Source organism: Haematobia irritans, chromosome 4 (genome assembly GCF_050003625.1).
Source record: "Haematobia irritans isolate KBUSLIRL chromosome 4, ASM5000362v1, whole genome shotgun sequence".
Taxonomy (NCBI): Eukaryota; Metazoa; Arthropoda; class Insecta; order Diptera; family Muscidae; genus Haematobia; species Haematobia irritans.
This window is the reverse complement of record NC_134400.1, coordinates 226982893-227010301: the sequence shown is the minus strand read 5'-3', so window position 1 is coordinate 227010301 and position 27409 is coordinate 226982893. Positions and strand designations below refer to the sequence as shown.

Genomic DNA, 27409 nt, shown 5'->3' with positions numbered 1-27409 from the left:
GTAACGCACTGAATATGACCCTTGTTTATCACGTGGGGCTAATTGTCTTTGTTTATAGATCAGATGCAGTATCAATATGTATTTAAAATTACAAAAATAACGGGTAGCTCATAATTGTTTGACTTTAAAAATACATTCTCCTTCTGATAGAACTTAAAAAATTATAATAGCGAAATTGATTTACTTTATTATGTTTATGTAGATAAAATATAAAATATTTATTTATTTTTATTTATTTATTTATCAGTTTTTATTCAGTAATACTAAGCCTACATGGCCTAAATACATTTGTATTACAAAGTTTTTTTTATAATCTGAATAGAAGCGGATGTAGTAAATTTAAATACAACTATAAATTATATAAAAAAATAAACTAAAAGTATAATCTAATAATTTAATCATGATCGGCTCCCCAGCCATATGTACTGAAAGAAAGATATAAAAACAATAAATCCCATTAGCAATCATGTACCAGCAACACTACGAATCAGAAAAGTGTCTGAAAACTTCAATACGAAACACATTATTCGAGTGTGAGAAAATGCGCAGTTCAGCAGGTAAGGCATTCCAACATCTGGCCAAACGAACAAAAAATGACCTTTCAAAAACAGATCTGTGAATAAGTGGTATAATAATCTGGGTATTCCTACTGGAACGTGAAAAGCTAAACCAATTGTAAAGAGGGACATTTTGACAAAATAAAATTAAAATTAAATATTTCTCATAGCGAAATTTATTTTCTTTATTATGTAAATGTAGGTAAAATATAAAATATTTGGTTAGATCAAATTATTCATTTAGTTTAAAGTAAACATGAAATCTAGTCTATATAAATGTTTGCTTGCATCATATAATAATTGCTTATATAGTAAAGAAGATTATTAACCACCTTGCGTGCGAAATTTGAATGCATGGAATTATGCGTCCCAAAAAAATATTATTAGAAATAAATATAAAATTTAAAGTTATCGAAAAATTAAGATTGACCTAGCCTATCTCTGAATTCTATTGGACATTATTTATAATACCAGTTGCATTTAAATATTTTTATTTTATTAAACTGACATTATAAAGAAATCCTTGTATTTTTTGTATCATGGGTTGCTCAGATGAATATTTTAAAATTCTACGAAACATCCATTAAATTGAAGCTAGGTTAGTTTTTTATTGCATAATCAGCAAAGCACAGAAATGAAAAAATTATTATTATTATTTTTTTTTTTGATATTGCTAATTTTTTTACTAAGATATCTGTTTTATTGAATCATTATAATAAACTAATATCTTGGTACGATGAATTATCAATTTGGAAAACTTCAACCTGGCAACACGGGTGAGATTTGAATTGGATATCAGTGTAACTAATGTAATGAAAAACATCCCAATAAATTTATCTATAGGATCTGCTAAACATAATCTACTAAACGAAAAATCTTTATAAATATAAATTAATTCTCCATGTGTATGCAGCTGTAAAGTCGTTTTAATTCATCCATGGCAATATAAACAAGGCTGAACGTCAGTCAGATGGCACTTATTCTAATTATATATTGGGATAGCAACATAAAACGTTGGATTTATAAATCAAAATTAGATTAATTTATGCCCTGCCAATCTTTGATATTGATACTGACATATTCCATACTACCATTGCAATTTAAATATATTTTTACCTTGTTTATTGCACCATTACTTAGTCGATGCATAGATATTATAATGTAGATGAGTCTAAGTGAACATGTAAAATGATTAAAATAGCTTAACTATGTGATTACCTATGTTTTATATATGCATAGTTACGATAATAATTTCATTTACTCAGCATCGGATTTATTTATTAAGTAAGAACATCAAAAGCCTAAGGGAATAACAAAAAAAAAACACAATACAAATATGTTAATTAGAAAGAAATCTGTAGTTGTAAATTATTGAATGAACATGTATATATGATTTCATTTGGGATCTTATAATTAGTTTTCTAATATCAGAAAGAACCAAAATCAATGGTCCGTTGGGTGGGACATATATATTGTATAAGACACACATTTTATAGGTATTTTTTATCGAAGAACGCAAAAGTATATATCAGGGCACACATATAAGTTTACTCTGGTATATATTATTAAAATATTTTTCTGCTAATTTGTGAAAACTATTTTTAACGAGTCAGCTGTTTCACAAAGTTTTTAGTCCTGCCTTCAGTCAACGAGTATTCATGAAAAAACAAAAGTGTGTATCCAACATAAAGGGAAAAAGAGTAGCATAGTATACTTTAATTATGGCAAATTCCACGTTTCTAAAAGGAGTAAACTCTTAAAATTTGTATAGCAAAGAACTGTTGAAAAAAATATCATATCTGCGTAAAAATGTCTAGAAATGTATACTGACAAATAATTTGACTTGATAACACCTTAACCCTTTCACTACCGAAATAAACCTAAGATTAAAAACTTTAATTTTTCTTCTGTTTTTACTTGTACTAACAGCATGTAGAACAAAAATTGTTTTAAAACCTACCACAATTACTTCAAGAGCTATATGAGCTTGTTCTGAAAACTTGATTCTTGAATTGTGCCCAAATGGCCTTATGAAGATAAGCCCAATTTTTCCTGTAATATCTTTTACAGTATGGGAAAAAATACAAAAAAGAACCCGTAAAAGTTTCAGCTATAGTTTTTGTATAAATGTCCATTTACTAGAAACATTCAGTAGAATAATTGTCTCAAATTTTCATATTTTTCGTTTATTGTTAAAGAAGTTTATAAAAATGTATTTTAGTGCTCACCAATATGGAAAATATTTATAGCTTATTTAGATTAAAGCCTCTACTTTAAAATAACATCGAGAAATAAATAGTAACTAAAAGTAAGTACTATGTTCGCTTTTCGCGTTGAAATTTTCGTGGTTACTTTATTAAAACAGTTCAATATAAAGCAGACAAATTAACTCAATTGATGCGTAGTTTCTTGTTCCTCTAGATTTCGGCAAGACTTTACAGGAATAAGTTTGTTTTCATTTATAATTTTGGTTATTTAAGGAAAAGTAATCGCGAAAATAAAGTGGGTTTCAACTCGAAAACCGAACATAGTACCTACCCTAAGTGGGAAAATAGAATTTGGTGTCTTTTCCGAATGTCCTTCTAAGTGGACATCGGTAGTGAAAGGGTTAAGAGGAAGATTTTCCCGATATAACAGCTAAACGGACATGAAGATATGGCTGGAAATCTTTTGATTCGACACAAAATGTGTCACCACTATACACACAAATTTAACTGATGAAACGACACTGCAAGCCAGCAGGAACATCCAGTATCCTCAATGCTGTAATCCCACGTAATTTGCACGACCACTGCAAGGAAACTACTACTGACGAAATATTGTCTGATTTAACGCCAGAGGACGTGGAATATAACAACTCGAGTGCTAAGTAACTCCAGATGATACACAACTTAAATCTTAAAGACAGTACACATTGACGTATATACGTTAGTCTTAAGAATCGATCGCTGCACCCAAGAAAAGTCCTGAACCACCAGAGTTTTATAGAGGACGAAATTATAGAGGATGACGATAGACTTGATACCTTTTCTGAGCAACAAAGGAGTATTTTTACAAAATGGAACAAGAGAAACAACACGGCGTATGTCTACACCAAACCTCTGCAACGAATACACAAGCAATTACTTCAAGCACACACCAAGAATTCGAGTAGTAACTCCATTGTCCATTTCTCAATCGTGTAAAATATAAACTTTGAAAATGGTGAAACAATAACTACAAGAGTATGCAACACACACACTCTCCATTCCTATTTTGTTTGTTGTTGGCACATAAAAAACACAGACCCGCTCACAGCCTGCATTCACTGACTTCTGCCAATCAACTGATCGACGATTGTGTTTGTTCTTCGGTTGATAGTTACTTCGTGTCGAATACGAAGTTACGCCTTTGCTAATGCAAAATATTCTATCTTCACTAAAAATGTTGTCGTGATGATTACAACAAAACCAAAATATTGTAAAGAACTGCACAACGATTCCTTTTGAATGCGATGGCTCTGCAATGCTTGACACTGTAATCGCTTTACAGTGTTTCTGTTTTATTCAAATTATTCGTGGAATGTAATATTCAATTATTCAAATTATTCGTGGAATGTATTGTCTTCACTATAACATCGATTACTTCGAATAGGCTTGTGCAGGCCTTTGGTCTATACGTAAAACCATCAACTGCGACACCACGTCATAAAAAATATGGAATACCATACGCATACATTCCGCAACTGAAAGTCTGAGACGTGTATTGCGATATAGTGTTCCATATTAGAAGTCAAGGATACTGGACTATTCTCGTTCGACACAGCCTCGTGAAGAGGTTTGATAGACATATTTTAGCAAACTATTTTGAACCTGTTCAATTACGTTCTGCGGTCTGGCGAAATCCCAAATATCTGGATGAAATTTGGGTTCAGGCCTATTTATAAGAAAGGAAAGCCATTCGAAGAACCTAATTCATGGCAATAGTTGGTTGACGTTGGTATCATGCCTTCGTATGAAAGAATGTTATTTTTCGATAATGCTTAACCCGACTTCAGATGTGTTAACACTAAAACGGATAACATTTTAACGCTATGGCCTGCAACCCATTTGGCTAAGCCATGAGGTAAAGTCTTAGCGCAACACTTTTGCCAAATGAAATCAGATATTCATATTAGATATCACTATAATCTGTTTGTTCAATTCATTTTGACTTACCGAAAGTTAATACCTTTGTTGGATAATAAACGATTACATTCATTGCTGTCTGGTAGTGGTAACACATAGTATTCACTTTCGGTACTCTAAAATGGTTTGGAACATTAATTCTGTACAAAAACTTTTTATATTAGGATTACCTGTTCTGTGAAATCGTGCTTACAAATTTGTGTTCCCACTTTCATGTCAGAGAATGGTCCTTTAAGAGCGAAGAAGTGTATACTCATTGGTGTAGTTGTTTTAGTTTTCAAAATGAGCTAAAATATAAAAACAAACCTTAGAAATGAATTGTCGAATTTACTCAACTCTTAGTAACATACTTGATAGGTAATATTCCGCTCATTCGATTGGTGCGGATCACGTTGACTGTTGTTTATTCGTGCTTTCACGACCCATTGGTGATTGAATGCCGAAAATCGAGCCGTTTCATAGAATAGCTTATGAACGTATTCATCCGTACGATAAGGCTTCATTTGTAAATCTTTAGAATAATAAATTTAATGAATTTTAAATCTTACGTTATATAATTACCATTAGCTTACCATTAAAAATAATTTTTTCGTAGCTTAAAAGATCGATCAATGTGTTAAACATTTTCTTTTCTTCTTTTATTTTAGCGTCGTATGCTTCAAGAGCCGCCATAACATCATAGCCAGATTTGTTGGGATGTGAGCAATTACGCTCATGTTCGGATGCTGAAATTAATAAAATTTCAAATTGAAGGTCTCAATAAATTTCATAATTTATAAAATGCATTTTCATAGTCTCACACAAGTTTACATATTCCTGGTTTTTAACCTTTAAAAAACCGCACAAAAAATCTTCAAAATTAACAAATATCTTGTTTTTTAAATTAATTTATTTGAACTAAAGCATGATCTTAAAATTCTTTAACCGTATGTAAACTTGTGTAAGACTGCGTATGTTGTATATGTTGATTCTCGCCAAGAAACAAAATAATTAGTAAGAATTTTAGTTAATTGAATATTTTCCACATCAAACCAATAAGGTTTGTGCCGATATTAGATAGAATTATGGATATTCCTCCTCTTTGGTTGGGTTTCTCCGAGTGAGTTCACTTGAAATAACAGTCTGCCATTATACCTAACCTAGTTAAAGATAATCATAATAACCAGAGGCCTACTCTTAAATGGATGTACGAAATGTTCATAAAAAGTGTGCTGGTTTCAAGGTAATTCCTGGACTTGCATTAAAAGAAATCTATAATTTAGCAAAAAGTATATTTGTTGGGGGTTTCCGCTAAGGGCATTTTCAAGTCTCAAATCAATTCACAATGATTTTGCTCGTTTTCCATCGTTGCCAATTTTGGTGTTCCCGCTAGAGGCATTTTCAAGTCTCAAATCAATTCACAATGGTTTTGCCCGTTTTCCAGTGTTGCCAATTTGGTTTCCTTCCCATGCTAACCATTGCACCACGGGAGCAACCGTGTGGTTATCGTGGTCTAAGCTGATTTGAATGAGATCTGATTGCTCGAAACTCTGGGATATTATCAATTTTGACTTCATAATTAACGTTACCAATTTTCCTCTTAATTACTCCCGGAAACCACTCAATTTTGTTTTGTTCGTATAGTTTTGTTTTGAGTCACGTATTTGTTGTATTGGCTTTTCAGTTGTCTTTAACCCTTTGACGACGAAGAATTAACCACCCGATAAAAGTAAGTTTTTCTTGCGGATTCATATTCAGAATATACCTATTTACTAAGTAAAGTGTCGCCAAAATGTAAAAAAAAATATTTCCATCTATGAGAAATTTCATGGGATATATATGTCCCATTCGTCCTCAAAGGTAAATGTTTGGTGAGAAAAAGTTTTTTAAAATACTATATACAACTCATTATAAACCACATCATTAGCTTTGTTTACATTGTAAAATACATACAGCAGATCTCGAAAAGTGTGCAGAACCATGCATTCATGGTTTTGATCGCTTTACATAAGCTTGCTCTCATTTGTCTATATAGAAAAAAATAGGTTTGATTGAATAATCGTACAATATCGTAACAAAGTCATTTTCTCAGCAATTTATTTGCATAATAGCAATAAAAAAAATTCATCGAGAAAATAATGTTGAAAATAGCAAACAAAAAAAAAATTAAAGCGTGTAGCACCTTGCGGAAAATCGTCAAAATTTATCCTTGATAATACTTTCAGGCGTGAAGAAATTCAAGCTTTGTATTCGAATGGAGTGTTTGTTGTGAAATGGATAGATAATCGTACCGCTTATATTGGGTCCAATTTTATTGATTGACTAGAAAAAGTTGTGGTAAACCGAAGTATTTCTGGTTCGGCCAGTAAGCTTGACTGTTCTAATCTTCGTCCCATTTCTATCCTTCCAGCTTTATCAAAGGGTTTTGAAATACTGATAAAGGGCCAACTTATTGAACATCTTGATCAGTACTCATTAATTTATGAATGTCAGTCGGGCTTCAGAAGGCATCATAGTACCACATCCCTTATGATTAAGCTGACTGATTACATTAGGCGGGCACTTGATAGCGGTAACCCATATGTTCTCGCGGCTCTTAATTTGAGTAAAGCTTTCGATTCAGTCCACTATAATATCCTACATTCGAAGCTCTATTACGAATTTAAATTTTCCCCTGCCGGTCGTTCTCAATATATATTCGGTGTGATAATCGCATGTCTGGTGTTAATGAAATTTCTACCGGGCTCCATTTTGGGTCCTGTGTTGTTCATGTTGTATGTCAATGATGTTCGGCTCTGCAGACGACTTTCAGTTGTTAAGTACGTGTAGTTTTGGAGGATTACCTCGCTGCATTTCCCACACTGAAAAAAAAGCATGCCCGGTTCCAAAGATTTTGTCTTTACTTTAAAAATTTTGGTATTGATTCCGAGCCAAAGAAGCGGAGAATACAAGTAAGGATACTTTTAAGACACAATTCTCTTTTAAATTTGGGTTTTGTGTACTTGCTTCTAGGAAACAAATTTTAATTTTTCGCTTTTTCACCTTTTTTTCTTCATATGCTATCAAAGTCCTTCAAAAACGAGTTAACGACAACTTTATTTTCCAAATTAAGACTCGACTTCCAGTAGAAATTATGCTACGTTTCAAGTAAAAAACGTCTTTAAAATAAAGTGTTGAAAAACATGTCCTATATTTGAACGATTTTTTGCTTCGTAGTCAAGATGCAAACAGACAATAAATTTAAAGACAATTTCATTAAATCTAAAGAATTTTTCTGAATTATTAAAGTCAAGTTGACCTTAGCCCAAATATTTTTTCTTTCATGTTATGATACCCATTTCTAAGTGAAATCACTTAATTATAAGGACAATACGACTTCATTGAAAAGTTTATCGTCTTTTGTCTTCTATGCGAAGCAAAATTTAAATTCGTATTTTAAAGACATGAAATCTTTGACCTCACGACAATATTTTTTTCTGTGCATTTGGACGACGATATTGGAAAAATATGCCAAAATACCCTTAAAGTAGTACTGTACAGAATCATATAGTTTCTTTGACAGATGCCATAACTTCCCTTGGGGATCAAATTGATTCGAATTTGATTTTTGCGCATCATATTGCCCACATTTGTTCCAAACTAAATCTAATCCTAAAAAAGTTGTACAGCATAAATGACTTTGTTTTTTCTTTAGCATTATGAAACATGGTGAACCCGCTTACCTCCAATATTTTAATTTTCTAAACTCTACTCGTAATACGCAAATTCTGATAGAACCTTTCTCGCATTATTTTTTTGCATATTTGTTAATACTTTATTTTTGCTTTTGTTTATTTCAAAGATATCAATGTATGGTCCAAGAGGGCTTAAATATATTTTTGAATTGAATTGAAAAAAAAGTGGCTAATAGATTCCATCGGGAAAAATGTGACATATATATGCTCCCAATCCTACACTGGATGCATCTGCGGCCAATTTGATAGGGAAATCCGGATCAAAATGAGATGATAATAATTCTGAACATAAAAGTTCTTTGAATCGTGTAAAATTTTTCTCACATGATTTAGACCAGTGTTGCAACTTTCTTCAGAAGAGCGCCCAAGGGATCTCTTAATTTTCTCATTTGGGCAAAAACTTTCCATGATAGTTTATGGCTCGTAAATAAGATCTTATCTCACCAATGTTAGTAGGATGTTAAGTTTCCATGATTGATTTTAATTTGTTTTTGTCGGGACGTATGTCTTTTTTATCAACCAATTATGTAAATGGTGGTTTTAAAAATGGACACTTCCGAAAGTTGACTGTTATAAAGGGTGATACGGTCAAAATTTGGTCAAGGTAAAACGCGTGTAAATGGGTGAAATCGTTTATTTAAAAAATCAAATTAAATTTCTTTTTCAAGTTCAATTAGTATAAAATTCAGGAAAAATATTCAGTTAGGCTTTAACTTTTCCAAATCCGAATTGCTGGGCCTCACGCTTGACACCTGCCATCATATTTTGTACAGCCACCTTGTCCACCTTCTTCGCCGCAGAAAGCCAGTTTGCCTTGAACTGCTGCTCGTCCTTAGCAGTTTTTTGGTCTTCTTTAGGTTCCGCTTGACAATAGCCCAGTATTTCTCAATTGGGCGGAGCTCTGGCGTGTTGGGAGGGTTCTTGTCCTTGGGAACCACCTGCACGTTGTTGGCGGCGTACCACTCCATGGCCTTTTTACCGTAATGGCAAGATGCCAAGTCCGGCCAAAACAGTACGGAACAACCGTGTTTCTTCAGGAAAGGCAGCAGACGTTTATTCAAACACTCTTTCACGTAAATTTCTTGGTTGACAGTCCCGGAAGCTATGAAAATGCTGCTTTTCAAGCCACAGGTACAGATGACTTGCCAAACCAGATATTTCTTTGCGAACTTTGACAGTTTTTTGTGCTTGAAAATATCTGCTACCTTTCCCCTTCCTTTTGCCGTATAAAACTCCTGTCCCGGAAGCTGCTTGTAGTCGGCTTTGTAGGTTTCGTCGTCCATTACCACGCAATCAAACTTCGTCAGCATCGTCGTGTACAGCCTCCGGGATCGCGCTTTGGCCGTCGTATTTTGTTTATCATCGCGATTTGGAGTCACTACCTTCTTGTAAGTCGATAGTCCGGCTCGTTTTTTGGCTCGATGCACGGTTGTAGTCGATACACCCAGCTTATTTGCGGCATCTCGGAGAGAGAGGTTAGGGTTTCGCTTGAAACTACCGGTAACTCTCTTTGTCGTCTCAGCGGCTTCCGGTTTTCGATTTCCCCCGATCCAGACTTCCTGGCTGTCGACAAACGTTCCCAAACACTTTAATTACATTTGTAACGGTTGATTTGGCAACTTTTAGCGATTTTGCGTGCGAGTAGCTCGGATTTTCGCGATGCGCGAGCAAAATTTTGATACGCTGCTCTTCTTGCTTGGACGGCATTTTGACAACTGAAGAGTGAATTCCAAAATCAAAATAGGAGCAACATTCTACACACACACACCTTCAATATGAGGGGTGTTCAGGTTTTTTAAATGCAAAATTGAAAGAAATACGTCAAGTTTATATTGACCAAATTTTGACAGTATCACCCTTTATGTTATGTTTATGTTATATGTTTGTATTATAATGAATAAATAAATAAATATTGTAGCTCTTTTTAGCGTGGTAAGCACTTCGATAACTGCTTTTTCATTTTCGATTCGGGTTTGTGTAGCAATAACAACATCATCTAAATACGGATACGCACTTTGAATTCCAGACAAAATTGTTTGTATTGCTTGTTGAAATGCTACTGGGGCTGACTTTACTTCTTGAGCTAGACGGTTAAAAATGTATAGCCCGAGATGAGTATTAATAACAAACAGTTTTTGTCTCATCATCCACCTCAAGTTGCATATAAGCATTATTTAAATCGATAATGGAAAAAGTTGAGCAGTTGTTGAAATTTGTGAAAATGTCTTCAGGAAGTGACAATGGAAATGCGTGTGGCTCAAGCTGTGCGTTGATGACAGTCTCCACATATTCGAAAATTACCGGACGACTTTCTTACAACTACGATGGGTGCTGCCCATTCGGAAAAATTTATAGGTAAGATTATGCCTTCACGTTCGAGTTTCCGTAATTCATTTTCCAGAGGTTCTGTTACGGCGTACGTCACTTGCTTTTTTGGTCGAAATACAGGAACACTTTTTATTGGTTTATGTAAAGCGTTACGAAACGTCTGTTTGATGCATATAAGCATTATTTAAATCGATAATGGAAAAAGTTGAGCAGTTGTTGAAATTTGTGAAAATGTCTTCAGGAAGTGGCAAGTTGCATATAAGCATTATTTAAATCGATAATGGAAAAAGTTGAGCAGTTGTTGAAATTTGTGAAAATGTCTTCAGGAAGTGGCAAGTTGCATATAAGCATTATTTAAATCGATAATGGAAAAAGTTGAGCAGTTGTTGAAATTTGTGAAAATGTCTTCAGGAAGTGGCAATGGAAATGCGTGTGGCTCAAGCTGTGCGTTGAGGACAGTCTCCACATATTCGAAAATTGTATATCATAGTGAAATATCTTTTTTAATTTAGATCTAAACTAGTAAACCATTCATTTTTATTAAACCGATTTATCTACGATAGAAAATTTTCCATGCATACTTTTAAGAGGTTAAAATATACACTGATAATATTATGGTGAAAAAGCAAACTTGCTCACAAATATAATAATCGTTTCGTGATTTCAAGTATTTGCGTAGAATCTAATCATATCTGTAATCTTAACGAATGTAATTAAAATATAGCAAATGTATCGCAAAATTGCAAATGTATCACATTTACTGGCACAAAAGTATCACCGCGTGAAAAAAGTGAAAAATTTGCCGCTAAAGTGGTACAACGGTAACACTGGGGTGTACTGGCATCACTTCTTGAGGTTGGTGCAGGTGTTGATGGAGGTTTTTGGACATTCAATGTTGCTTGTAGAAATTTTTCCATGAGCCTGTCCTCCTCATTACATAAGCTACTCCTCTTCTTACTATTATTATTATTATTCTTCTTTCAACCGCCAATTTATGAACAAGTTGAATAAATTGAGAGAAACTAACGTGTATTATTTGGAACGTAACTGTGGTGTCAGAATTGGGCAATGAGTCTTGCACCAGAGGATATGCAGGAAATAATGGACAAGCTTGCTGATGCAATAAAGGCAACTGTGGTGAGTGCAACACAGACGGCGGTTGCAAGTGCGTCTTCCTCAAATGTGACTGCCAAAGTTCCAGCTTTTTCAATGACAGACTTCAAACCAGACGAGGGAGGAAGTGTCGGGGATTACTTTGCGCGATTTGATTGGGCATTGGAACTCGCCAAGGTGCCGGAGATCGAATATGCGAATTATGCGCATATTATTGCGAAACAACCGTCAACATTTGCCGAGGCATATGAGTATGCGTATACAAGAGAATAAATACATAGTGCCGCAAAAGAGGTCATTTCCAGTACATCACAGCAAATCGAACAGACATGCAAATTGGGGTTCAACCCAATTAGAACTAAGGGTGGTTCGAAAACTAAGAGTATTCAGCCGGCACCTAGTAGTGTTAAATGTTTCGGTTCCGGTGGCAACCACTTTCTACTTTTGCGGAAAGGTGGGCCATATGGCAAAGGTTTGCAAGGCCAAGACGAACCAAGTTGAATGCGATGATAATGAAGAAGTCATTGATGAGTGGCGGTTCGTGAACAGGGTGAGTCAAAATGGCGGCTGTGAGAAGAAATTGGTTTATTTTAAAATTAACGACAAGGTCGTTGAAATGGAACTGGACACAGGTGCGCCCTGTAGTATAATATGCAGGAAGAAACTGCGAGGCATTAAACCGAATTATAAATTACTGAAGTCGGAGAGGCGTTTTGCAAGTTATACAGGCCATGGGATTAACTGCATTGGCAGGGTGGTGGTTAAGGCGACGTTGGGAAAAAGGTCAAAACTTCTGAATTTGTACGTGGTTGAAGACGAGTTGGACACACTATGCGGTCGTGAATGGATTTCACACTTTGCTCATGAAATAAATTTTGAGAATTTGTTTTCGAGTCAAACCGCTGATTCAGAGCCTGAACAGGTGTTTGATTTAGCCAAAATGAACAGCATTGCTTCGGTTGAGACAAAACAGAATACCATACAGAAAATGAAATTGCAACAGACGTTGGAGAAATTCACTGACGTGTTTGGTGAAACGGCAGGAAAATTAATTGGGCCAGCTGTGAGAGTACAAATGAAAGGTGATGCCAAGCCAATATTTGCAAGACCAAGGGAGATACCCCACGCACTTCGTGAAGCATATGCAAGAGAAATAGAGGCAAAGATAGCCGCCGGTTTCTATGAAAGAGTGGAGTTCTCCGAGTGGACATCCACCAGTGAACCCTCAAATGGTGGTGGATAAGCATCCAATTCCCAAAACCGAAGATTTGTTCACAAGAATGAAAGGGGCGAGAATATTTGTACATTTGGACGTCACCGATGCCTATTCTCATCTGGTGTTAGACGATACTTTCAGCCAGATTCTTACACTAAATACAGTGACTCACGGTCTTATTCGACCAACACGAGCGGTATACGGGGCTGCCAATATTCCCGCGATATGGCAACGGAAGATGGAGGCCATCTTACAGGGTCTTCCCAAGGTGCTGAATTTTTTCGATGACATCCTTATCTTCGGGCAGAATTTTGATGAACAGCTACAGATTTTTGAGTCGACGTTGCAAAGGATGAAAGAATGTGGATTAAAACTGAATAGGAAAAAGTGTGTTTTTGCAATATCGTCCGTCGAGTTTCTAGGACACGTTATTGACGAAACAGGCGTACATAAGTCACAAAGACATATAGAGGCCATATTGAATGCACCGAGACCACGAACTTTGGAGGATATTCAGCTGTTTTTGGGGAAGGCTTCGTACTATAGCTCATTTATTCCGGATCTGGCGACTCGAGAAAGACCACTAAGAGATATTTTGAAGGCGAAACAGTTTTCGTGGAATTCGAGAGCCGATGCAGCTTATAACCACATTAAGCACATTTTAGTATCACCTCAGGTGTTGATGCCGTACGATCCCAGTTTGCCTTTATTGCTGGCAACCGACGCTAGCAAAACGGGACTAGGCGCGGTCTTGTCCCACCGTTTGAAAAATGGAGAAGAACGACCAGTTGAATTTGCCAGTAGGACAATGACCCCGACTGAACAGCGTTACCCACAGATGGACAAGGAGGCTTTGTGTGGGCGACACAGCGGTTTTTCAAATATTTGTATGCTCGTCGGTGGACATTAATCACAGACCATAAGCTCCTATCGCAGATATTACGGCCAGATAAGTCACTACCAGTTCTCTGCATTTTCGCATGACAAACTATGCTGATTTTCTTAGTAATTTTACCTTCGATGTTGTATATAAGTCTTCCGCCAAAAATGCAAACGCAGATTTCCTGTCACGGGCTGTACAAAAAGTGGAGGAAATCAAATCGAGGGGCAAAGACGTGGTTGGTGAGTACGATGAATTTGATTATTTTGTTGTGAGACAGATAAATCAGTTGCCAGTTACGGCCGAGAATATAGCGCGAGAAACAAGAAAAGACCCCGAATTGGGAGAAATAGTTCGAATTCTGGAGAAAGGCCAGTGTTTGATTAAAAATAGGTACAAATTACCAATGGCGAATTATAAGTTATCTGCAGATTGTTTTGTATTTGATCATAGAGTCGTGATACCTCCAAAGTACAGGCAATCAATTTTAGAGAGCCTCCATAATGGCCACCTCGGTATAGGAAAAACAAGTAAGTAAAGTCTAAAGTCGGGCGGAGCCGACTATATTATACCCTTCACCACTATGTAGACAAACATTTGTGTTACTATCTCAACTACTTAAAATTTGCTGGGAGCCATACAAAAGTTTGCATTTCCAGATACAAATACTTTTAATGGAAACAATTTGTACTTCTACAAAAACTCTAGAATTAAAATTTAAATCGGCTAACGCCCTGGGATGAAACACAGTGATAGTAAAAAATGTGGGAAATATGAAGCGAGAGAAATTTTAATGCAATTGTACAAAAGAGATTTATGATTTTTCAGGCGATACATATGTATTCGAGATATAGGACAATTAGAGTAATATTTACAATTTTTGCTACTCAGCAGTGGCGATTTTACAAGGATATTGGTTAGATCTCGCCAAGATATGTGGTCAAGTGTGGGTTGTGATATATTATTTGGTGTAGTCGGGCGACTTGGATCCTTATTTAAAACTCATCCGTTCTGTGGAAATTTTGACATTGCAGTGTGTAGGATATGGCTAAGATATGGGGAAATCATCACAGAATTTTGTGTAAAGTGTTAGAATTTTGGCCCTATTTGTATTCTCTGAGGAAACTATCCAGTCAATTGGAGGAAAATCAAATTGAAAATGGGTCAAAAATATGAAACAGTCTACCATATTTCCCCAACTCTGGTGTACGTATATATGGGAGCTATATACAATCTGAACCAATTTTGACTGAATTTGACATGCATAGTTAGAATAATAATTCTGCTATCTATGCGAAATTTCACGTAAATTGGAGTATAACTTTGGCCCCCCTGGTCATATGAGTGCAAATCGGACGGGAGATATATATGGGAGCTATATCTAAATTTGAACCGATTTCAATCAAATTTACCAAGCATTGGTAGAATGTCAATTCTACCCTCTGTGCAAAATTCACGAAGATCGGTAGTAAACTTTGGCCTCTGTGGTCATATGAGTCTAAATCGGACGAAAGATATATATGGGAGCTATATCTAAATCTGAACCGTTGGCTCATATTTTGCAAGATTTTCGAGATTCATAAAATATTTGGATGTACGGTATTTCAAGAAAATCGGTTAATAAACACGGTAACTATGACCAAATCAGGGATAAATATATATGACAGCTATATCTAAATCTGAACCGATTTTTTCCAAAACCAATAGCGATTGTCTCTGTCCCAAGAGACGGCCCTATGACAAATTTGAGGACGATCGGATTTAAATTGCGAGCTGTACTTTGTGCACAAAATTACATATACAGACAGACGGACAGACTGACAGACAGACATATACAGACAGACGGACAGACAGACGGACGGACGGACATCGCTAAATCGACTCAGAATTTAATTCTAAGCCGATCGGTATACTAAAAGATGGGTCTATGACCACTATTTCTTGGCGTTACATACAAATGCACAAACTTATTATACCCTGTACCACAGTAGTGGTGAAGGGTATAATGAAAGGAATTGCGCGTTCCTTTGTGTACTGGCCAAAAATGGATTCTGACATTGATATGATGGCAAAGAGGTGTGACAAGTGCGCAAGTGTGGCCAATAGACCAAAGAAGACTACGGAACATCATTGGGAGTATCCAAAGGGGACATGGGAGCGTGTGCACATGGACTATGCGGGGCCGTTTCAGGGTGTAATGTTATTGATAATAACCGACGCATATAGTAAATGGTTAGAGGTGAAAGTAACCAAAGCGATGACACGCAGTAACTATTGCATTAGTGGATGATGTTTTTGCGAGCTACGGGGTACCCTCAATGGTGGTTACGGATAATGGTACCAACTTCTCGTCCATTGAATTCAATTGATACCTTACATCAGTTGGAGTTAAGTATCACAAGTACACCGCCTCATACCACCCTTCGGCTAATGGTCAAGCTGAGCGGAGTGTGCAGACCGTGAAGAACGCTTTAAAGGCCATATGTACAACCAAGCAGACACTGCAGGAGAATCTTAATGAAATCCTCCGGCAATATAAAACTGCCCCCCCCACTCAACGACGGGTGTATCACCAGCACAACTTTTTCTGCACCCAGAGAAATTATTGGTTGGAATTCGAGTACGACAACAAATAGATAGTGGAGACCTACAATTTTTAGTTGTTTGGAATAAATGTTAGTTACTTCCCTTGTTTAATGGTTTCTATAACCAATATAATAGCTGTGTGACTAAAAGTTCGTACACCCGACCAAATATTGGTCGTTATTTATATATTGAAGTAAGCAACCATTTCAATATATTCCATATTGTTGCGATAACTAATTTTTTTTTTCCAATGTGTCACCAAACCCAACAGAAAGTCTGTCTGGCCAATAAGTTGGTTGTGTTAACAGATTTGATAGTTATAAAGGGAACTTGTTGCTATGGACTACATATGTGTTATGACAACAAATAATCTTTTGTTTCATTAATTACATAAAATTTTAAAAATCAATTTAGATTTTTTTTCAAGGTAAGTAAGATAAACATCAAATTACAACTCACTCTTCACCATTTCTCTTAATTTCCATAAAATATGTAGAGATATCTTAGCAAATGTGACCATTACCGAGGTTGGGAAAGGTATATATAGGGTTTGTCTGCCTCATCATCGGTCTCAAAATCTCAACATTCTCCTGCTGCCGATATATAAGAAAAATTTCATGAGCCTGATTGAATCCCAAGTCACACTGAAAATTGATCACGTGATTGTGAGTGGTCGAACTAACAAAGTTAATGTATGGGCGTGAGTATTGGCGGAAGTTGGGAAAATCCATGTTATTCATTTGCTATGGGACGCTTCCAATGATGATAATATGCTACTACAACAACAACTGGAAATATTTGATTGTGCTTTTGAAGATTTTGCAAATCTCCACCTTAGCTATTTCATGGGGTTATCCTTTTTGGTCAATAACTACAATATACATTAATATATGTTATAATAAAATAAAAACTAAAATGAATTCAACGGATTTTTTCTTTAAATTCGCAAGCATTGGTTATCGGGCAAATAGTTAGTTGCTTTAACAAACGAATTCAATTTTATTGGTTGTGACTGTTAATGTGCCCAAAATGTAGTTCTTCAAACTATTTTATATACTGTTGTGTCAGACAATAATTGGTTGCTTCAACAAATTTTGTTGGTTATATTCTGATAGTAGATGGGACCAAATAATTTGGTTGGCAAAAAAATTGGTTGGCACAACAAATTTGTTTTCTGTGTGTGGGAAGGCAGATGAGAACTAGACTTGATTTGGTAAGACCAGAAACTTGTTAGGGATTTTCTCAGTTCGAAAAGATAGGCACTAATTGCCGGGTGTAGCTAACTTTATCACTGAACTCTATTTTTATTTATAATCTGGTAACTACATTCCTGGGATTAACTCCCATGAAACTCCAAGAGAATTATTTCGTCCGTTGGTTCTTTTCACTCAAATTTGTTTTACTCACCAGAAATATTGCGACCGCTATCATAGCAAGATACCGTTAGAATATGGGAAAAGAAGACAAACGTATAATTTTTATATACCCTCATACGTGGACCAGAAGACAATAAAAGAATGATTTTGGAACAAGAAGGAGGAGAGTCGTAGAGTTGAAGTGCAAGAGTTAAGTTGTCTCGGGTGAAGACTTTTGTTTGTGGTCTCGTCATAAGGAAGACAAAGTTGAGCACATGTCTGCAACTTAATTTGTCTATGTGTCCAGTCACCTAAATTAAATAATACCTAATATTAAAAGACTTGATTAAACAAAATCTGGTCCACCTAAAGTGCGTAAATAAGTGGCCCTTAAATGAAATTGTGCAAAGACTATTTTTAATACAGGAAATATAGAAAATAATAACAAACTGTAACTACAACTGTGAATGATGTATGAAAAAAAAAACTAATAAAGGAAATTAAATCGTAAAATATCAAAATCTGTATTATATTTTCTGTATGATAAAGACGTAAAAAAAATAAAAAAAGAGAAAAAAAAGCATAAATCAATCTATTTTGTAATATACCCGACGGCAATAGACAATTAAATGTCACCTCCCATAAACTAACAAATCGTGTAATTGAAAATACAACATGAACTCGGAAAGAAAATTAACAACAACCATATTAAATATTTTGATACCAACAAAAAATGCAAGACTAGTACACTTATACCAACAAAATCTGATAATGCACCAAAAAGAAAAAAAAAAACAACTCAACTTTAAATTACCAACAACATCTCTGAGTCGACTTTCTTCAAACTCTTCATGAAGGCCCAACGAATCATATTCCTAATTCCAGCAGATCAACTACAGTCGGAGAACCTTGACAATAATCACTCAAATTATTTAAGACTAAATTGCCAACTTTTATATTAGAATAAGTATATACGTAAATAGCTAAGGTATGTACCAATATAATTCGTAGCTTGGAGATGAACTCATGAATATTCCGCCACAGCAGTTTGGTAAATTTAACTGTAAATGGTTACCATGGCGATTCCTATGGGAAACTCGGGAGGGATAATTGCACTCACGGTAACATCAACATCACGTCACCTCACCATATAAGAACTGTTCTGTTGTGTTAAATTGACACCATTTACACGTTTACTTCCAATTTTTTTTTTGTGGCCTTGTGACATGGTATGATTTCTATTACTATGATTACGCTGCGATACAATTGGGTCACTGAACCACGCCACTTTGGCAGAGCTAGCCAATTTTACATCTTACATGCCTTTAGCCCTTTTATTCGCCAACATTAGAAGTCAATAGTCCTAAATTATTAAATTAATTTAGTACGCCGCGCGTAACAAACTGTGCCCTAGAAGGTGCACGTAAGGCAGTGTATGGAGAAAAGTGATACACGCGGTAGAGGATTTGACGTGGACGATGAAATGTTCTTTACGCTACCAGGCAATATGGGTAGTAAATGGCACAAAGGTTTTGTAGCAAAGAAGCTTGGGCAGGCTCACTACGAGATTACGGGAGGAGGAAAACGTGTATAGAGACACGTGGACCAGATGCGAGGCACAGGCGTAGGAAGCCGTCCTGTCGAACCACAGCTCCCACACGTGGACCAGATGCGAGGCACAGGCGTAGGAAGCCGTCCTGTCGAACCACAGCTCCCACGGCGCGAGAAAGAAAGTGAGGATGATGCAACTTGTACTCAAACAGAGCAGAACAGTCATGATGCAAGTAATCTCTATCATTACCAAGGAAAGACACCTGCCCAACGAACCGAACAAAATTCACCAACCAGAGAAAGCAGCTGCAGTCCACTCTTGGGGTTTGAGACTGAGGACGAATTTACAACTCCACCTCCACAACCAAGTAGTCAACCGGCAAGCGCATCCCCTGGAATGTCTGGCTAGCAACAACTGAGATTGGCTCCCCAGCCGAAAGAGTAGAAGTGACTATGTAAATAGCAATGAAATAAGTAGAAATTGGTCCCTTATCATAAAATCATATATTACACATATGATTTGTTTTTGACTAATAACAGCTGATAATCGTGGATTACATCTTCCAATTTTTTTTCTGCGAAAAATTTTCCAGCAAAAACTTGCAACTTCTCTATTTCTCAAAAATGTTTTGCTGGCTTTTTTGAGTAAATGACGTCTTCCAGTAAAAATTTGCCATAACAAATATTATCGGATACGCTAACGGAGCTATGGTAATATGACTTGAATATTTTCATAGTCTCACAAGATTTCAATTAGAATTAATATTATTAGGTTAATGTGCATTTGCTCATATGACTCACTCAATTTCTCGTTTGTGTAGAGAGTTTCCCTACACATCATTTAATTTGTATTTAAAAATGTATCTTTATACCTTCTTGGTCTATTTTATTACTTTTAAGTAAGCGGTAGCTGACGAGGGTTTCAAAAGAGAATTTTGTTAGAAGAAAACACGCATTCAGAGACCATGAACATATGCGTACAAAGGTGGCATGTTAACAATTGAGTTACTCGTTATTGGTATGGTAACTGTTCAATTTGAATGTAAATACTTAATAAAATAAAATAAAAATGTATAATAATTGTACAAATACCAAAGAATAAACTAAATACAAAGCGTCAAATTACTTTCATGATTAGAATAAAATAAATAGATAGCATCCACTTACTTTCATGATTAGGCCCACGCCATTGGCAACCGATGCGAGAATATTTGCAATTTGTTGGACGTTCGAAACACTCGTGTTGCTCATGCCGGTCTAGAGATTTGTATGGAAACTCTTTGTTGCAAAACTAAAACAGAATATAAGATTTGTGACATTAGATACTTGTTACCATAGGCAGTAATTATGAACCTGGCATTCACTCGGAAGTTCGCTGGCGGCTTTCTCCACAGCTAAGTTGCGAGATGCTGTACTTTTTGATATCTCAACACGACAGTTAGGGCATGTAGCAATTTGATCTCGTAATCTAAAATAAAAGTACAAAATTACTATTAAAAACAAAACAAAGTCATTAAAAAAAATTACCGTCCATCAGCTAATAAATGAGTAAAGCATGCAGCACACATTAAATGGCCCATTTGACACTAAAAAAAAGCCAAAATATATTATATTTTAAAAGTGTTTTGCTTGGGGAATTGAATTCAAAACCTAAAAGTGGAAGAGAGAAACAAAAATAAAATTAGTTATATGGGTTCAATCCTATGTTATTACATTATATGTACATATATTTTTTGAGGTGCATGTTATCCTTTTACGATGATATATGTGAGAAATTTAAATAAAAACAACAAATTTTAATATTTGTATTTTACTGATCTTAGTTTTATTGACTTTTGATTTGTAGTTTTACATTGTAGTATTTATGGTATATTTTATCCCTACTCATAAGTAACTTATATCGAATCCATAACTTTGAAGGTACATGAGTTATATTACATTTATAAATTATTACATATTATTATGTAGTATTTGTAGCATCTATATTAAATTCTTACTAGTTACTTTGATATATGCAATTAACCTACAATTTAAATATTGTTATAAAATTGGTATTTTGTTGAATAAATTTACGTAACGCAGATAATGGTAAATGTAATATTTCAGCTTTCCCATTCAGTAGTTCTTAGTGGAGCATATGTAGATTTATTCAGTGGCTCTTTGAAATTACAATGAAAGCTACTCTTGTATAAATGTTTTATTCATTTATTAAGTTTTTTCGTTAATTTGTATGTTTTAATAAGTCGATTTGCTCACTCTTGACTTACTGCTGAGGTTTAAAAAGCATATTTTAATTGTTAAATTCAATAATACAGTATATCTTTCTAAAAATAAAGTATTATTGACGACGTTATTCATTATGTCACAAAAACATTTCTAGGTAAGCCCTATATAAAATTATTCCAAAGTGAGTATAGAAAAAAAAATACATTACATACAATTTATGGTGTCAAATTAAAAAATTAAAATTTTTAAATTAATTTCTCTAGAATTGGACGTTATCGGTTAATATTCCCAAAAAAATACATAATTAGAATTAAAAAAATAGGATGACATTTGTACCATATACTTCACAAAAAAATTTCTTGCAATAATTATGAAAATATTTGCAAACGTAGGCTGTGTAAGATAAATTGGCGCATTGTCTTACTTAACTACTAGTTCATCGAAATGAAATATCGTAGAAATGTCGCGATCATAATTTAGGAAAATAAACCTTACTTTAAACAGAATACAATCTCGAAACTTTTTTTTATAGTATTGAACTAATATTTTATATGAATATCACTGTCGTAAAGAAAAATTCCCGGGGAAAACGCCTAATCACTAGGAAAACTAGTACACCTGTTGTGGTTTTTCGACGGCAAGCACATTCTATGTTAAGTGATATGTAGCACTTGCATTTTAAAACAACTTGAGAATTAATAAATGTACAGATCTTTAAGCAATATTTTTATGAAATCTTTTATTTATACATTTGAAAGGTACTTATTGTTGTACCACGTTGTACCACGCCATGTTAATAAACTGGCGTGGTACAACTTCTGAATAGTGAAGGCGCTTTTCCGGTGAGTTTTGGATATTGTGTACGAATGTTTTCGAACTGGTGGTGAGTCTAAGAAGTGTCGACGTATTTAAAAGGCTGACAACGGTCTGTTTTATGTAAATGGCACGGATATAAAATATTTTGCTATTATTTCTTCAGCATTAAATACAGAAATCGCCTCCACAAAAAAACTTTGATTACCTGAGAATCGCTGGAATGACATAAACTTTTGTTATGTTCTAAACGTTCTTTTATTACTTTGCTTACAATGTACTAGCTTTTGTCTTACTATCATGAGAATTTGTGTTTATACCCTTCGTCGTGGCCCACCAAAGGAGAAATCAGAGATCCACCAGGACCTATAACATTATCTCTTTTGTGGGGACAAAGCTCCCATCGGGACCTATACCATTTATCTCTTTTTGTGTGACAAACTTCAACGATTTCGGATTTCAACGTCAGAGTTAGTCTGTAAAATGGTAGAGGAGACTTTCCTTGTTTCTTTTTTTTTTAAGATTGTGTGTAGGTTGATAGTTTTTAATTCAATTCTAAAATTAATCTTTCAACGTATTGTAATTACTTAAGAACATTGATTGATTAAATATATATGTATGTATGAATTGCACACTTTATTGTGATGGCAAATATTTCCGTGCATAGTAATCCAAAAATATTTGCTTTCATGTTGCATTTATTGGGTAAAATTGTTTTTATTTCTTCCGACGTAACCCCTCTTTCTTAAGGGCCATAAAGCAATGAAATCCCCAAATTTCTAACATAGTAAAAAGTATGAATATGAAAACCAAAAAAGAAATTTCCACGTTCTCGTAATCATGAAAACAATATATACAAATATTACTGCATATAGCTTATATGTTACGAACATAAAAATGGAGATAAATAGATACAAAGATCACTGCATATGCATTATTTATTACGAACGTAAGAAAAGAGAAAAACTAAATCAAATATCCGATGAATTCAATGGGCCGTCGCAAAGAAAGCAATTCCTATTGTAATCTAGAACTAGTAAAACAAGTTTAACATCTGCATGTGAATCTTGTGGACAGGTCAAAAGAAGTATTGCTTAAAAACGAAAGAGCAGATAATATGGGTATATAAATAATTGTATGTGTATGTATTTCATTCTCTGCACGAGATAATGAACAGCTGACTGGTTTAATTAGACATTGACATCTACAGATAAGCATTTTATACATATACCCAGTAGAGGTGTGCACGTGACACGAAATTGTCGTGACTCACGAAAATTTTCGTGACTCACGCGTGAGTGTGCGTGAGTACAAGTTTTCTTTTCGTGATTGTGCGTGAGCGTGAGACCTACCAAACAATATCGTGCGCGAGTAAGATTTTTCCGTCGTGAGTGTGCGTGAGCGTGAGTAAAATATTACTCACGTGCACACCTCTAATACCCAGCCCTTTTACTGCTACGTATTGTATAGGTAATATCGAACGATGCTGGCTGTATTATGTCCTTATTGCATTCGAAATCTCGCAACGATAACTTTTCCCTACAAAGTGGTCAATATTGATTTTTATAGGAAAATTGTACATTTGTGGTCTTCTATAAAATAATGATAGTTATTGCAAGGGCCGCGTCCGAACAGAGACTAAGGCTATGGTCATACTAGGCAAATATTTGACCAAAATGAGTATCAAACATTTTTCCAGAAACATTTTCCAAATATCTGGATACGGTTTTTGGAAAATAACCCTGCCAATATGAGCTCAAAATGATTGCAAATTTGGCTGTGGCGACGGATTCTTTTTCGATTTCTGTCAAATATTTGCCCAGTGTGACCATAGCATAAGAGTCGTTTATTGAAATGCGTTACTCATATTTGTGTTATTACTATTACTGTTCCAATTACTAGCTCTGGTATCTTGTGTTTGTATCCTGCATTAAGGCCGGAATGATCTTCGGTTCACGCATTGAAAATAGGTTTATTTTCGGCGTTAATTTTTTAATAATTGAAAATAAAGTTAAAAGTTGTATTTTTTGTCCATGATCTAACTCTTGGTCCATAGTTAATATCATAGACCTTATAATACATAGATGAGCCATGGGTGTCAAACTATGTTTGACAGTTCCGAAGATTAAGAATAAAAGGGAAAAAGAACACATGAGCTCTTTTTTTACAAAGTGTGCTCTTAAAACAAGATAGGCAAAAAGGGCACGCAAAAGCGCTCTATTTTTAGTTAAGTACTCTTTTTGTGCTCTTTGTATGCATCACAACAAATATTACTCCAACGCGATTCAATAAATGGTAAAAGTAAACTGAACGTACGTAAATGTTACACTACGAGATTTTCCTACGCCACTATAAATAGTGTTTTACTTTATATATCAGAGTCGAAGAAGAGCACTCCAATGTTGCTTCTTCACTTTGTACTCTGTTCTAAATGTAAACAAACTTCTTCCAATAACATTTTTCACAAAAACACCAAACAAATGACTTACAAAGTATTGTAAGAAAATTAGCTTGAGATGAAAATGGTTTATTTTATGTATTTGTTATGAACCTTTTTTATGTTTAAATCAATTATTCTAGAATTAAATGTTTTTATTTTATTTGAAAAAGTGTGCACTTTTTTTCGTATGTGCTCTTTTTATAAACTGAATGTGCTCTTTTTGCCTCCTCAAAATCTGGCATCCCTAATTTAAACTAATTGATACATCCCGACATTACATCCATTTTTATTAAAACTGACAAATGCTCTGTTCCCGTATAACATACGAAAATCCGAAAAACGGTCACTGGAATTCGAACCAACTAAATTTTTTCTATTTTTAAAAGTTTGTTTTTTGTTATTTTTTGTATTTTACTTCACACATATTACATTCGTTCGACTCCTACTCCATAGCAAAATATGAAGTTCCTTGCCTTTCGAAATATTATCAAATCTTTGGAATATTTAATAAAATATTTTCATTACACAAAAAATGTTCCAAAATCTGATAATACATACAAACAACAACAGATGATATACTTAGTATTAACTAATTGGCTTTTAATCATGCGATTAAATTGATAGAAAATGTTTGCTGGGTGCATACAATTGTTCCAAACAAAAAATGTAAACAGAAATGAAAAGAGAGAGAGGCATATAATTTAATCGTTTTATATATACGTCGTATCTTCCAATTTCTTTCTGTTTGTTATTGTTTCGTTATTACGAAAAAGGAACAAAGTGAATTTAATAAAGTGGACACCAGAGTAAAAATAGTTATTCCAAATGCCCAAAAACAATCATATGTTTTTACATGGTATCTTTCAGATTCTTTAGATTCATTACGATTTGTATTTTGTTATTTTATTTCAGACATGAGGAAATGAAATTGAAGTTTATGAGCTATGCTAGTGTAGTGGTTGCTGCATTTCTGCCTGATATAGAAGGGAGGATAAATGGAAAGCAAAATAAGGTTTTGTTGTTGCTGGATGTTTTAAAAATGACGACGTAATGTTGTTGTTGTTCCCCTTGCTGGTTCTTTGTTCTCGATAGTGGAAAAAGAAAATTTGATTTATTTGTTTCTATTCCACTAAGTATACCTATGTTATTCTTGGTACATATGTGATTCTGAATTGAAAAACAAAATAAGAAAATGTGTTCTGTAAAAAGAGGATACAATCAATATTATATATAGGTACATATCAAGAAAATTATTGTAACGGAACTAAGGCCATAACATTATGTAACTAAAGAGCAATACCCAAATAATTCGAAATTTTGCACTTGCCCCTCCTGAAAAAGAACATACTAATGAAGGGTTTTCAATGAACTTCTACAATGTCTCTGTGTGAGTTTACGACTACATATAAGTCATCAGAGTATGTATGTATAAAATATATGACAAATGGAATGAACAATTAATTCCCACCACGGACCAACGTAATTACTGCTGCTAATACATATTACGTTTTATATCAAGTTTGCATCTCTGAAACAATGTATGTTATACCCGCATTACAATTCAATAGAAAACTTTATATAAATTTGAAAAAATCAATAATCAAAAGGAAATGCGTAATTTTCTTATAGAGACATGTGGATACGCGTAACATTTAAAACTATTTAAAAATTTTCCTGGATCGATCTCCCACAGACAGATGAACATAGAAAAATTACTCACCTGATACATAGCAGTCTTGGGTAAATCCAAACAAACTGCACAACACAAAATACCCCCCAAACGGCTTTCAAGTTTTTCATATGCGGCGGATGGTGGAACGGGTAAAGATGAAGATGTTGATGGATGATCCAGCATTTGTTTCTTTGCTGGTGGTTCATCGGGATTAGGGGTAGTAGTAACCGACAAGTGGGAAGTTGTGGAACTATTGTTTTGTGTACTATTAGCAGCCTGGATACTCTGTTGGGTCAGACTGGAGGTGGAAGCTGCTGTGGCTTGTTGCGCAGTATTCTCATTTAATATTTCTGCTGCAGCCAATAAAGGAATAATGTGTCCACTTGTAGTAGAAGACGGAGGTTGGAGACTAGAAGCACTTGAAGACTCGACGTCTGCCATAATAAACTAATAGTAAGTAAATTGAAATTAAATTAATAAGCAATAAAAAGTGAGCTGCTATATCTAGTACGATTTTTCCTTCTTTTCTTAATTTACACTCTTTTTGAAAACGCAACTCAAAGAATCCGCGGACTTTACTTGATTTGTTGACAAATGTTCTTTGATTAAATTCTTTGAAGACAAATAGTGTAGAACGTAGTCAGGTATTGTTTGTTGCCAACGGCTGGTGGTGTGACGGCTAATCGAATACTTGCGCCGTTGAACACAAATTTCATTGGCGGCTTCAAATAAAAGAGATATCCCAATAAACACAGGATGAGCGTTTTTCAAATGCAACAACTTTTCAGTTTGA

General features: G+C 34.8%; 2 protein-coding genes and 1 long non-coding RNA gene across 5 annotated transcripts; 2 read left to right on the top strand and 1 right to left on the bottom strand.

Moving 5' to 3' along the window:
• Positions 1-217: 217 nt before the first annotated feature.
• Positions 218-27258, bottom strand: LOC142235248 (zinc finger TRAF-type-containing protein 1 homolog). 3 transcript variants are annotated; one of them, XR_012721847.1, is made up of 10 exons: positions 26665-27236; positions 20993-21051; positions 20819-20933; positions 20633-20756; positions 5296-5448; positions 5074-5234; positions 4894-5010; positions 4754-4839; positions 1776-1858; positions 218-425 (listed from the first exon to the last, which is right to left on the bottom strand). XR_012721847.1 is itself a non-coding variant. In XM_075306503.1 (10 exons), exons 2-10 carry the CDS (start codon positions 27055-27057, stop codon positions 1831-1833), a joined length of 1236 nt encoding a protein of 411 aa, XP_075162618.1. In that variant the 5' UTR covers positions 27058-27063; positions 27128-27258; the 3' UTR covers positions 716-1830. The 3 variants fall into 3 exon arrangements, 2 of the variants coding, with proteins under 2 accessions (XP_075162618.1, XP_075162619.1); XM_075306503.1 differs by lacking the exon at positions 218-425 and having other exon boundaries at positions 716-1858; positions 26665-27063; positions 27128-27258; XM_075306504.1 differs by lacking the exon at positions 218-425 and having other exon boundaries at positions 716-1858; positions 26665-27063; positions 27154-27250.
• LOC142235250 (uncharacterized) lies at positions 17981-20614 on the top strand. The gene is made up of 2 exons (XM_075306505.1): positions 17981-18902; positions 18962-20614. Exon 2 carries the CDS (start codon positions 19524-19526, stop codon positions 19872-19874), a length of 351 nt encoding a protein of 116 aa, XP_075162620.1. The 5' UTR covers positions 17981-18902; positions 18962-19523; the 3' UTR covers positions 19875-20614.
• On the top strand, positions 25787-27129 carry LOC142235251 (uncharacterized). The gene is made up of 2 exons (XR_012721848.1): positions 25787-26482; positions 26574-27129. It is a non-coding gene; the product is annotated as an uncharacterized LOC142235251 (long non-coding RNA).
• Positions 27259-27409: the final 151 nt, after the last annotated feature.

What these genes read in the sequence shown, in the direction of transcription:
- LOC142235248 (XM_075306503.1), bottom strand. Translation starts at nt 27,057, where the DNA reads ATGGCAGACGTCGAGTCTTCAAGTGCTTCTAGTCTCCAACCTCCGTCT. An exon ending in CATTTATTAGCTGATGGACG is followed by an intron (nt 20,934 to 20,992) that starts GTAATTTTTTTT and finishes CTTTTATTTTAG; the next exon opens with ATTACGAGATCAAATTGCTA. An exon ending in CGAAAAAATTATTTTTAATG is followed by an intron (nt 5,235 to 5,295) that starts GTAAGCTAATGG and finishes ATTATTCTAAAG; the next exon opens with ATTTACAAATGAAGCCTTAT.
- LOC142235250 (XM_075306505.1), top strand. Translation starts at nt 19,524, where the DNA reads ATGCGAGGCACAGGCGTAGGAAGCCGTCCTGTCGAACCACAGCTCCCA.